The sequence below is a fragment of the Jaculus jaculus genome, chromosome 11 (assembly GCF_020740685.1).
Source record: "Jaculus jaculus isolate mJacJac1 chromosome 11, mJacJac1.mat.Y.cur, whole genome shotgun sequence".
NCBI lineage: Eukaryota > Metazoa > Chordata > Mammalia > Rodentia > Dipodidae > Jaculus > Jaculus jaculus.
The window spans coordinates 82195937-82209305 of NC_059112.1; the positions used below are offsets into that span (position 1 = coordinate 82195937).

The 13369-nt window shown below is 40.1% G+C and overlaps 1 protein-coding gene across 2 annotated transcripts in view; it reads right to left on the minus strand.

Moving 5' to 3' along the window:
* Tnik (TRAF2 and NCK interacting kinase) overlaps nucleotides 1-13369 on the minus strand; it is a 429300-nt gene that overhangs the window by 321255 nt on the left and 94676 nt on the right. For both annotated transcript variants that reach the window (XM_004652342.2, XM_004652341.2), the window contains exon 2: nucleotides 9992-10057. In XM_004652342.2, coding sequence (XP_004652399.1) covers nucleotides 9992-10057 — 66 coding nt within the window. The remainder of the gene's footprint in view (nucleotides 1-9991; nucleotides 10058-13369) is intronic.

The window sequence follows — 13369 nt, forward strand, 5'->3', positions numbered from 1 at the left end:
ACCTCCTGTGGTGGTTTGAATTAGATGTGCCCCATAAACTCACGTGTTTTGAATTTTGGCTCCCAGATGGTAGCAGTTTTGGAGGTGGAGCTTTGTGGAGGAGGTGTGTTGCTGGGGGCGGACCTTGGGGTTATTTTTTGCTGGTTTTTGTGGGTTTTTTTGGGGGGGGGTGTTCAAGATAGGGTCTCATTCTAGCCCAGACTGACCTGGAGTTCACTATGTAGTCTCAGGGTGTCCTAAAATTCACAGTGATCCTTCTACCTCGGCCTCCCGAGTTCTGGGATTAAAGGTGTGCACCACTAGCCCCTAGCTTAGCTGTGTTGGTTTGGCTCCTGCTCCTGTTGTGACAGTGAGTTGGTGTTCAGCCTCTTCTCATGCCATGCTGTCCCCTGCCATCGTGAAGCTTCTGGAGAAGAGCCTATAAGCCGAAATAAATCCTTTCCTCCCCGCAGCTGCTTTTGGTCAGATTCTTTATCCCGGCAACAAGAAGGGAACTACAAGACCTCCCACAGGAAGCTTGTTCAGGGCTCTCCATAGCCTCACAAAATGGACTCTCTTTTCTTCTCTGCCATTGGGAGGCTTGTAATATACATGAAGTGACTGATTTGCATATCTCGCTCCCCTAAGAGCAGAGTTATGCAACATATCACATACATAAACCTTGCAATGTTCATCATGAAGTGGGTAGGGTTATAGCCTCAGCCACCAATGAGCACATATAAAGACAATCCCAGGAAACGAGAGTCGTATTTCATGCTCAAAGCCAAAACCACCCCGAAGAGCATTTAAGCCACCTGAGAGACTGGCCACACCTTTACCCAGTGGCATTCGCTCCAGGGTGAATCTGGCTAGTCTAGGGAAAAATGACTTTACCCTGACCAACAGCAGATCAACTAAACTCAAGTGCATAGAGTTGGATTCAGATAGCTAGAGTTTCTTACAGCCCCCTAGGAGACTGCTATGCACAGTGAGGGCTAAGAACCACTAGTAGCATCAAGTTATGCAGAGGCCCCTGCAGCAAGTTTGGTAGAAATTTTGAAGATTTTGTAACCTGGGAGAGAAAGTGATCAAAGATCAAGGTCTTTTGAGCTCACGTGACAACTATCTAATTCATTACACCTGACTGACTATATGAGTCTAATTAGACACAAATCTATGAGGCTGAAAAGCTCATTTGGACAGCTTATTTCTATTTGAATGTGTATGCATGTGACACACACACACACACACACACACACACACACACGTGAAAGGCCAGAAGTTAATATCAAGCATATTCTTCAATCACTTTTCCATCTTATTTTTGGAGACAGGGTCTCTAACAGATTCTGCTAGAATAGCTAGCCAGGGAATGGTGTATATCATCTTGTTTCCACTTTCCCAGTGCTGGGATTATAGACATATGCCACTACACCCAGTTTCTTTGTAGGTATTAGGGATACGAGCTCAGGTCCTCATGCTAGGCACTTTACCCACTAAACCATCTCCCCAGTTCTTGCTCAATATATTTGAAAGATAAGTGGTCCTACTTATTGAAGAAAATGACTATAGTTGTTAGCTGCCACTCTGGTCACCTGAAAAGAGACTGTACTCTGATATTAGTCAGTAGTCCTAAAGACTTAGCTCTGATTAAATGAGTCTGAGAACAAGCTTTGCATGCACTGCAGCATCTTAAGACATGTTGTAAATACATGTCTATTTGGCATTTTTAAAAAATCACAGGTTTCACTCTTAGAATGTCAGTGCTTGGATACGGTGGCAGGTACAATATTTTTTAATGGAATGAATCTTCAAGTAGCGTTAATTTATTTTAATAGGTGAAATGTGCCTATTCTAAATGGTATCAAATCTCTTTTGAAGATCAACACACAACACCAGGCCCAAAAGTGTGATTTACAAAACCAGGACAGCTCTTCAGCCACATTTTATGTGAACCATCTGTCTCCAGATCCAAAGGGACAAGAGGACAGAAAGCCACAGAAGTGCAACCAGCATTCCCATCACCACTTTGACATATGTCCTATGGGCTAGCTCAGGGTAGGAGTTAATCACAGGAAAGGAAAAGCAGATTCTGATCTTACATAAATTTGAAAAATAATGGGTCCAACAAAACAATACAAATGTAATATCACTCCCTTCAAGAGGGCATCATATGTCAGCAGAGCTAAGCCACTTCTCTAGTCACTAGACTCCATGTCTACAGAATACATAGAAAATGTGGTAAACTATCTAGCAAATTCCAACAAGGGACTGTGGAGAGGGCTCAATGGTTAAGACCACTTGCCATTTAAGCACAAGGGTCTGTAAGGGCCTGAGACCAATGTGGTTTGACTCCAGAACTCACATGAATAGCTAGACATGGTTATCCAGAACTATAAGGCTAGTATATGGGGATATAGAGATAGAGACTAGTGTATCACAAGAAGTAGTTAGCTTCTTGTTGCTGACACAAAATACCCAACCAAAAGCATTTGACAGGAGGAAAGTTGTTTATTTTGGCTTACACACTCAAGGGGAAGCTCCATGATGGCAATGGAAAATGTGGCATGAGCAGAGGCTAGACATCACCTCTGCCATAGCAGGTGGACAACAGCAGCAAGAGAGTGTGCCAAACACTGGCAAGGGGAAGCCTGCTATAATACCATAGCACACCACCAACAAGGTTCCAGTTCCCAAATGGTCACAAGCTTGGGATCAAGCATTCAGAACACATAACTTTATGGGGGACACCTGAATCAAACCACCATAGGCTGGTTGACCAAAAACAGCAGCTCTAAATCTAGGGAAAGACCACATCTCAAGGAAGTGCACAGATGAGCAACAGAGGAAGGTACCCAAAGTTTTCCTCTGTCTCCCCATATATGTGCACTGCACACACATCTGCATATGCATGTGTACACACCATACACCTGTACAAAAAACATTTTAATGAAGCAAAATCAAAGCCAGAGACTTCCCACTCAACCCAGCAATCTTTGTTTTCCTAAAGAGCCCAATGTAGGCATGAGAAAAGATGTAAGAATGTAAGAATCAATCTATAGCTGGAATCCAGGCTATCCCAAAAGGCAATCATTTACTTACTAACACACAGCACACATCACTGAGGGAGAAGGGAGACCAGCATTGGAACTGACTTTCCCACACCCTGCATGAAGTTCTCCATCACCTACCCTGTAACAAGTGACAATGGCACTAATCAAACCTCAGTAGTAGAGACGTTTATATGTATGTACTTACATGTATATGTCTCTTTATGTCTCAAATGAATAAATATTAAAAAAACATTCATGATCAATTGTCACACCTCAATGCAAATTATATCTTCAAATTCCACTCCAGAAGTTTAAATATCATATTTACTACAAATAATGTTCTCTTGAGCAGCTTAGAAACAGAGGTCAAACAAGGAAGGTAAGGCCTGAAGATGGGTAGAATACCTGAGTTCATTTTCTTATGAATGCTTCTTTCAGATCATAAAATGGGGCTGTAGAGATGCTTGCCTGCAAAGCCTGAGGACCCATGTTTGACTCTTCAGATTCCACTTCAGCCAGACACATGAAAGGGGGGGGGGCGTGTACAAGGTCGCATATGCCCACTAGGTGGCACAAGTATCTGGAGTTGGATTTCAGTGACTGAAGCCCTGGCACATCACTTCTCTCTGTGTGTATCTCTCTGTCTCTTTCTCTCAGTCTATAAAAAAGTCAGATCATAAAATATTCTTTAAAGTCATGACCATGGAAGGAACTGGCATAAGTGTTGAGAAGGAAGAAAAGTTATTTGAATGCCAATATGTACTGGGAACACACTGAGGGGTTCCACTTATTTCACACGTCATTTTTCATAAGAACCCTACTCTGTACTATCAATGTTGAATGAGGAGTTCACATTTGGAATAACTAATATGGTTATCTTCACACTGCCGGAGCCAGGCAGAGCCACACTGGGAATCCACCTCGGCAGTGCTCCAAAGTCCTTTCATCTAAAATGATGGATGACACCGTTAGAAGTGGAGAGGTCCTCATCTTTTCCCACACCCTCTCCTCTATGTCTGGGCAGTGAACATTGCTCTGCATTCTATAACCTCACTGCCTCTGGGTGAAAGTTGTGACATTCTCTCTTATCCTGTGAGAGTGGCTCTCAACTCTAGGTGATTTTGTCTAGCAAGAGAAGATTTGGCTATATCTGGAAGCAATTTGATTGTCACAACTTGGAATACTACTAAAGTCTAATGAGTTAGACGCCAGGGCATTGCTGAACATTGTGCAATGCCAAGGACAGTCTCCATGTGCAATAACTGACTGCTGCTCTCCCAGCTCATATTCCACAGCCCCATGGTGAACAGCAGCAATCCCACTAAGGAGGGCCTCAGTGGAATGGGGGCAGGGAGGCAGGAAATGATGGTGCTAACATGATGTGACCATACAAAGTTTAGAAGTAATTAATAATAATAATAATAAAAGAATTACCCTCAAATCTTAAAGAGTACTGAGATTGAGAAACCATGCTATAAAGTAAGCATATGATTTAGTAAATGTTCCTCCTTCTATGAAGTGGGACCATGACCATGATTTGGAATAACTTAAACCTACGAAACCTACAAAACCTTGGCACACAGTGAGCATTCAACATCATAACAGGGTCATGAGATGCCATCCTTCTTAAGAGCTGGACCCACCTCTGTTCTCTTCATATTACTCCCACACAAAGCACAGAGATTTCTTCATTGTCACTCAACAAATGTGAAAGAATGGATTCTTTATATTGTAAATTTTTATTGAAAAACAAAACAACAAATACCACTATTATGTAAGAAACACAACACTCTCCCATACTAACTCCTTGCCAAACAAGAAGCAAACAGTATAATATATGCAACAGACTATAAGAAGCCATATTGCACCCTGGGTTATGTCATAGGATTACCTTTCTAATACCACTCTTAATCAGCTTGCAAAATAAAATGCTTTATTTTTCAATGAATGGTTAATGAGGAGAACATGATAATATGCATTTGAAGAAATCTCATGTAATTTGACAACATGATTTTCAGGGCTTGAGTTGGATTACTTAGGGACAACCCTTTTTAAGATCCCAGGTTCAATTCCCCAGTACCAGCATACGGTAGATACACAAGGTGGCACCTACTTCTGGAATTTGTTTGCAGCAACTGAAAGCCATGGAGATCCTATTCTCTCCTCTCTCTCCCTCTCCCTCTCTCTCTCTCTCTTTCACTCACACACACACATACACACATACACTAAATAAAAAATTTAGAAAAAGTATATTTTTGGATCATACCAAGGTTGTATTGCATCAAATTTCAGAAGATAATACTTAGAAATATACATTTAAAAACTTTCCAAATACTCATTTTGCATAGTACTTGAGAACTTCTGCCAGCCGACTGAACCCACAAAATTGTTTGGGCCCATTTTATAAATTTCCAGCATTAGATTATTGATAATTAATTTAACATAATATCCATATCCATCACACACAAAAAACCACAAGAAGACAATTTTATGTATTAGACTTCTTTGCAAATATATCTTTCTGAAGTAAACATACCAGTATCTTATGGAACAAGTTAAAAAAAACTGGAAAAAAAAATAACAAGAAGGGAAACAGTCCAATTCTGGACTCCACAATTGTCATCGTCCACTGTGTGTCAAACTAGATACAATGACAGACTGGGCAGAGCCTTTGAGCTCATTTTCCTTACTTATGTGTTTAAATGGTTTGGTACCAAATGGTTTCAAAAATGAATTAATCCAGAGAGCGACCATTTAGCTAATGCCCCAGATTGTGGTGGAAGAGAGAGTCCAGAGCAGAGGGAAGCAGAGGTGGTAGCTAGTGACAGGTGACACAGGGATGAAAAAGACTTCCTTGGCCAGGAAGAGCTGAGCGAAGACCTGCAGAGGAGGAGCTGATATTAAAATAGACTCCAGCAAAGTGTTCAAGGCAGAGAAACTACAGCTACAAGGTCCCTGAGGGGAGAAGAAGCTTGAGAAATGACGGTAAAAATTAAGTTATATACACAAAAGGGCTTCTGAAACATAAAGCCGTTAACAAGTATGAAACATTTAATGAATACATTAAAATAATTTCAAAACAGAAGTTGTAATGATGAAGAGCCCCGAGGATATGCAAACATGCTAAGGCACGGAGATGCTGGTGCCCAGAGCAGTGGAGACAAATCAGATTTAGGGCAAAGAGAGAGAAGATTTTCTTGTGGAAGATTTTTTGTTTTTTATGTTTGGGGTTTTAAGTAGCTCCAAGAGTATGAAGTGGAATTTGGATGGTAAACATTCCAGGAAGGCACAATTCAGTTCAGTGGGGTAGCAAACATGCCCCACGTCTCAGGGAAATGAACCAACTATGATGAGCTTCGTATGATCAGAAGTGGCCAAGGGCGGACGCAGCCAGCTGGCCAAAGGAGATGACGGAGGAACTCTCTAAGCCCCTGGACCTGCACAATGTGCAGCGCCTCTCTCTAGCACTAAGACCAGCAGAACTTGCACTTCACAAGCTTAAGGAGGATTGAAAAGAGACATGAGAAATAATGAGAAATCCACCATATTCCCACATCACTTTGTCACTCTGGGATACAATGACTTAAATTCTGCAATAACACTGTAGATTTCATGAGGGCAATTAAGAAACAGGATAGAGTCACAGACCAACATTTATTTTTAAGTATGTGGTTAATTAGAAGTGGTATTTTGCCAGCAAACATTCTGACTTATTAAAATAATTACTTTATTTTACAAAAACCATGTCCAGATTCCATTAGGCTCCCAGCAGGTGGCATGGTGATGAACGACCAGTACCACTAACAAAAAGGAGTGTGTCTTTGAGCTGCTTTTTTTTTTTTTGCATGTGTTTATGTGTTTGGTGTGCATGTGTGTATATATGCATGCTCATGTGTAGAGGTCAGAGTTCAGTGACAAATGTCTTCCTTAATTGCTCTCCACCTTGAGTTTTTGTCAAACAAACTTTCTCACTGAACCATGGGTGCAGGAAAGTACTATCCTAATCCGACACACTGAGAGAAATTTGATATTTTTAAAATTATATTCCTACTGTAAGCTACAAATAAAGTTAAAGATAAAACACTAAATAAACACCAAATTGCTACCTGATATATGGAAATGATAATAAGCAAATGTAACCTTCCCAAGAAAAGTGAACCATGAGTTAGATTTTGGAGTAAGACTAGAGGCAATTTTGAAATGACAAATATTATTAGATAGCTGTAATATACAACATTTATATTTCTAATTCAGATCTTTATGAAATGCAAATGTACCTCAGGAAATGATCTCTTAATGTTTATATATTTGATCATATGAAGATTGTTAAAACTCCTTGAAGATGAAATTATGCTATGACCCTCACAGAACAGCTTATTTAAGTTTTATGAAAAATATTCCACAAAATAAAGTCTATCTGGTTATTCAGAAAATCATATGTAATTTTGTGAAACTCAGGGACACCAAAAGGTAAAGTTACAATATTAACTTAATTATAAGTAATTAAAACCAAATATTTCATATTTAATATAAGAAACTATTTACCATATGATTTTATATGGAAGGCTCCCCCTAAGGATATAAAATCTTTATTTATTCCTAGAATAGTTTAGAAATGCACTAACTCTACAGAAATTAGAAATGAGGGAAATATTCCTTTCTAACTTAGCTTGCTTAAGCTTCTTGTTTCTTGGTATTCAGATTTTCCGATTTTATTATCTTTAAAGACTGCAGCTCTCAGAGCAACTGCAGCATTGGATTGGTCCTAAGGAAGTGCAGGTGTCTCTATTCATCAGCTATGTCACTTAATATCACCTGATTGCCTAGAAACCAAACCGTGAACTAAGTATGGAGTGGCACAGAGAAGTTGTGGCAGCCACAAAACTCATGGGCTTGAAAAGAGGCCAAGCCTCCTATCCCAAAGTCTTATCACTCCACACAACATTCTCTGCAGTCTCTCAACTTGGAAGGTACCAAGTATCGTACATACCATGAGAACAGAATCCTTCAGAATAATAAGTAACATAGTGGCAAAATATTTCCCCTTTCTTGCATCTTATTCCCTCCTTCTTATGAGGTTTCATGAAACTGGGGGTCATTCTGGATTTTCCAAACATTCTCATTTGTAGTTGAATGCCTTTGTAATCTTCTCTTGCAAGAAAGTATGGCTCCACTTGTGAATTACATCCCACATATTTGTTCTACAGGTGGGAAGTAATCTACAAAGGCACCCTTGAAATACAGCATGTAACAGTGGCTCCTCCATATTGACAGGAAATCCAGAGTCATTTTCTGCCAAGATCAGAGTTGACTTCATTAGGCACATTACTTCGCAAGTTCAATCCAATTTCTCAGAATGTAATAACACAATTTTCCAACCTAATTATCTTCACTGAAAGTATTTAAAAGCATTTTCTAAGACACATTTCTTCCTATGTCAGACAAGATCAGCATCAAGCAGTTTGGTACACTCCATTTTTTTTTTTTTTAACTGTAAGGGCTTGACATTTGAGGAGATGAGAGTTTCTTCCAAGGGAGAAATTTTCTCCTCATGTGAACACCAAAGGCTACTTGCCAGTAAATAAAGACATGTGTGAGCATATCTATTCCCAGTAATGATTAAAGCCCAGATTTTCAGGCTGGAGAGATGGCTCAGCAATTAAGGCACTGAGTTCGATTCCCTGTATCCACATAAAGCCAGATGCACAAAGTGGCACAAGAATCTGGAGTTTGTTTGCAGTGGCTAGAGGCTTTGCCATGCCCAATGTCTTTCTCTCTCTCTCTCTTTCTCTCTCCTTGCAAATAAATGAACAAATAAAATGTAAGAACACCCAAAACATACACATATTCCTGACATGTGACAGTATCAAAAATATTATAAACTGAATCACTTCTACAATATTTTTATTCAATTGAGAGAAGTTTAGTGCTCAAGGGAGGAATTTTTTTTGTTGTTTGTTTTTTGTTTTTTTGAAGTAGGATCTCATTCTAGCCCAGGCTAACCTGGAATTCACTTGGTAGTCTCAGGGTGGCCTTGAACTTACAGTGATCCTCCTACCTCTGCCTCCCAAGTGCTGTGATTAAAGGTGTGCGCCACCACGCCCAGCTTGGAATTTTTTTTAATAGAACAATGTGAGGTAATTTGTAGTGGAGGGCCAGTCCTGTATCAACACCACTTGGGACAATGATGGCTACTTCCCTAAAAATAATCATGAGGAAACAGCTAGCTTATTTTGAAGACATTTCAGCAACTCATTCACCAAAACCCTCTAAGTTTTAATCCAAGAAAAGTTGATTTTTATATGCTTTTCATATTCAAAACAGTAACCAACCCACATCTAAAAATTTTTCTTCAACATTTTTAGGTGAAAATACTTTTAGAAACCTTTTTGGTTGGATTTCTAAGAACATGTTGGTAAAGAAAAAGGGGGGGGGGGACAGGAAGTTCAGTCCCAACTTAGGTTGAACTTTTAATTATTTCTTGACTTGTGGAATTCATTGGTGCCAATGGGACTTTGCTTATGTGGGATCCAGTCTTCTCCGAACGCCATGCAGTAAACTCATTTAACTTGGGCCCAAGGCCAATGGCAATTCTACCTCTCCAGCTGCAATAGACTAATAGCTTAAATTTCTAAAGTAAATGGCATCCTTCGCTCCTTTGGTAGTGCTTAAAGTAGAGGAAACTAACCACGTAATGACTTTTGAATATGCAACATTAGATTCCTATGTCAGATACAAAGGCTGTCATAGGCTCCAGGGGAAATATTCAAGCCACAGAATCCAACTTAGGCAATGTGTGACCGTAGGTATATTCAAAAGGATGAAGACTTGGTTACCAAGTATGCTATCTCTGTCTGAATTTGCTGTGAGGTATTTGTGAGCAAGTACAGACAGCACTGATTTTCAGTATTCATGTAGCAAAACCACACATCAGCTGCGCCCAAGCTTGATACACGTACCTTATAAACTTGCCCATAGGTTCCATTTCCAACAAGTTCCACCAATTCAAAGATCCCTGCAGGGTCCTGAAAGAAAATAAACAATACAAATTTTAAAACACTATTCCGGGCATTGTTTTAATCAGAAAAAAATTTCTGATTTAAGATAAGCAAATGAATCACTTTAGTTATGGGAAGGGAGTCATTCATGTTTTAATATTGAATACAACCAAAATTTTAAAAAGTTCATTCAGCTGCAGCTCTTAAATTAATCAAATTCATTTTGATTCTATTTGCCACTTTTATGTAATGGAGTTAAATCAAACAAGAGGACAAAGGGAGATTTTTTTTTTTTAATTAAAACAAAAAGAATGACTTTCATTCTCACTATCCAATAAAACTGCCCTTATGGAAATGTAAAAGACATCACTCAGAGTAGTTTTGTAATCTTTTTGGCTATTTCTCTTGACATGTTTGCATTGCTCACTTGGGGTGGGTGCTGAAGTAAAGAAAGATGGTCCTGAGTCATGAGACGTTCTTCCCAATGGGAGTTCATAGGCACCAAGAGACATCACAAAGCTATCTCTCCAAGTGCCCTCCCTTGGAGTTACATCTCACCTCAGTGATCCTGCTCTTGCAGTGTCCACAGGGTAAGGGCAGTACTTAGAAGACAAACTTGGGGCTGGAGAGATGGCTTAGAAGTTAGGGCATTTTCCTGTGAAGCCTAAGAACCCAGACGCACAAGGTGACACATGCATCTGGAGTTTGTTTACAATAGCTGGAGGCCTGGATATACCCATTCTCTCTCTCTGCCTCTTCCCCCCCACTCTCTCAAATAAATAAATAAAATTTAACAAAAAGACAAACTCACTATGCAAGTCTTTGCCACCATCAGGTTGTCCACTAATTGATGGCATGACCTCAGTGTTACAGGGCTCAGAAAACATGCTATAGTTACTACTGTTATCACTGAATTATAATCCCAAACAGCTGAAAAGAAAATTTAAACCCAATAATATTCAGCTTAAAGGCAGAAATCAACTTTTACTCCTACTAATTCCTAAATGAAAAGAAACCACTTCTTTAAAGTCATAAACCAGAATTCCCAAGCTTAGGTGCCTACAAAGTCTAGGTAAGTAAGGCAAATTAGTGATGTGGCCCTGGATGGCGAAATTATTAAAGAGTTTTGAGGTGGGGACATTGGAAGGAGAGGGAGAATGTGGTACTTAGCTACAGCTAATAAGATCCTGTCATTGTAAGAGCATAATAATGCCAGACTTAACAATTTCTCCAGAAAAAACAAGCATTTTCTTTAATAAGAGATCTAATTTTTAAGTGTTAGGCTCAAAATTTAACAAAAATTACATGGAGATATGAGAAAGACCCCAAAGTGTAGTCCATTCCCAGGCAACATAGTAGAACATTGCCAAATGTAATTATGGTGGGTGGCTTAGATGCAGGAAAGGGTGGGGGGGAGAGCCAGAGCCTAAGATTCAGACAGACCTGGTCCCAATATTAGCTGCCTTGACTGGCAGTGTCTGGCAATAGGTGGCTTTTACCTTGAAGAGTAAAGGTCTCACACAATGTCTTCCACATGGTTGACAATATCTTCATACCCAACATTGGTCACAGTTTTTTAAAGGTATTTAATTTTTTTGTTTATTTTATTTATTTGAGAGTGACAGAAGAGAGAGAAAAGAGGCAGATAGATATGTAGAGAGAGAATGGACATGCGAGGGCCTCCAGCCACATGAGCCCCCTTGTGCATCTGGTTAATGTGGTCCTGGGGAATGGAGCCATGAACCAGGGTCCTTAGGCTTCACAGGCAAGCACTTAACCACTAAGCCATCTCTCCAGCCCAACTTTTTTTTTTTTTTTTTTTTTTTTTTTGTGGACAGAGTCTCATGGTTTCATGTGTCCTATGTAGACCAGGATGGCCTTGAACTTTGAATCCTCCTGAGTTCAGAGATTACAGGTGTACAATACCACATCCAGCTCATGCGGTGCTTGGGAGAGAACTCACGTCTTTGTGCATGGCTGGTGAGCACTCTCTCTGATGAGTCTATTCCCATCCTAAGGAATCCCACCCCATAGTCGCACTGAATGGAAGAAGGGCTACTGTAGTAGAGTCACTGCTTTGTTAGTCTCATGTAAGCACAGACAAAAGTATTTGATGCAATGAATTAGAGCTTACTATTACTATTATTTGGTTTGCTGAGGGTCTCACTTTAGCCCAGGCTCACCTGGAATTAACTATGTAGTCTCAGTATGGCCTCAATCTCATGGTGATCCTCCGACCTCTGCTTCCCAAGTGCTGGGGTTAAAGACATGTGCCACCATGCCCAGCTAGTTAGAGCTTTTTAAAGTCTTTAAAATCTTTGCTCAGGGCTGGAGAGATGGCTTAGCGGTTAAGCGCTTGCCTGTGAAGCCTAAGGACCCCGGTTCAAGGCTCGATTCCCCAGGACTCATATTAGCTAGATGCACAAGGGGGCACATGCATCTGGAGTTTGTTTGCAGTGGCTGAAGGCCCTGGCGCACCCATTCTCTCTCTCTATCTGCCTCTTTCTCTCTCTGTCTGTTGCTCTCAAATAAATAAATAAATAAAAATTAAAAAAAAACTTTACTCAGTCAGAATCAAGAAAAGCCCATGGCTATGTGCCTTCAAAGACTCCACATTAAAAAGGAAAAAAATAAATAAAACAAGCTCTAAATCACTGAGCAAAACTAAAATTAGTATCACCAACTCTTACAAAGCCAGAAGGATAAACAACCACTCTCCAGGCTGGTGTCCTATAGAATTAAAAAGCCAGAAGTTTCAGCCATGCCCACTGGCCCTCACAAGGAGGGAAGATAAATTTCCAGCACAAAGTGGGAGAAACCTGTGAATAGATGAGAGCTCTAAGTTAACCACCATCCCGTCAATAAAGGACACTGTCAGAGCCACCTGGGGTAGGGGGCTCAGGAGGTAAAGGAAAAATTAGTTTGTTAAACATCTAGGCCATTATAGTAGTAAGTTTTATTATAAAAAGAATTAGAAAGAAATGAGGGAAAGAAAAAAATTTAAAAATGAAACCATAGCTGGTGGCAGCTGCTGTTTTTGTCTAAGCTGTTTCCCAGTAGTTTGTTCAACAATGTTCTGCAACATACTTGGAAAGAAGTTCTACATTTGCTTGAAATATCATGACAAGAAAAAAAAATGTGAAAGAAAGAGGAAGCTGGTTGTGGTGGCTCATGCCTGTAAGCCCAGCACTCAGGAGGTTGAGGCAGGAGAAATGCTCTACAGTTGAGGCTAACCTGGGCTGTATAGTGAGTTGCAGGACAGCCTTGGATATGGTGCGTAAGGGAAGGAGGGAGGAAGGGAGTGAAATGGTCAGACAGTGGGGGAGGGAAGAAAAGAAG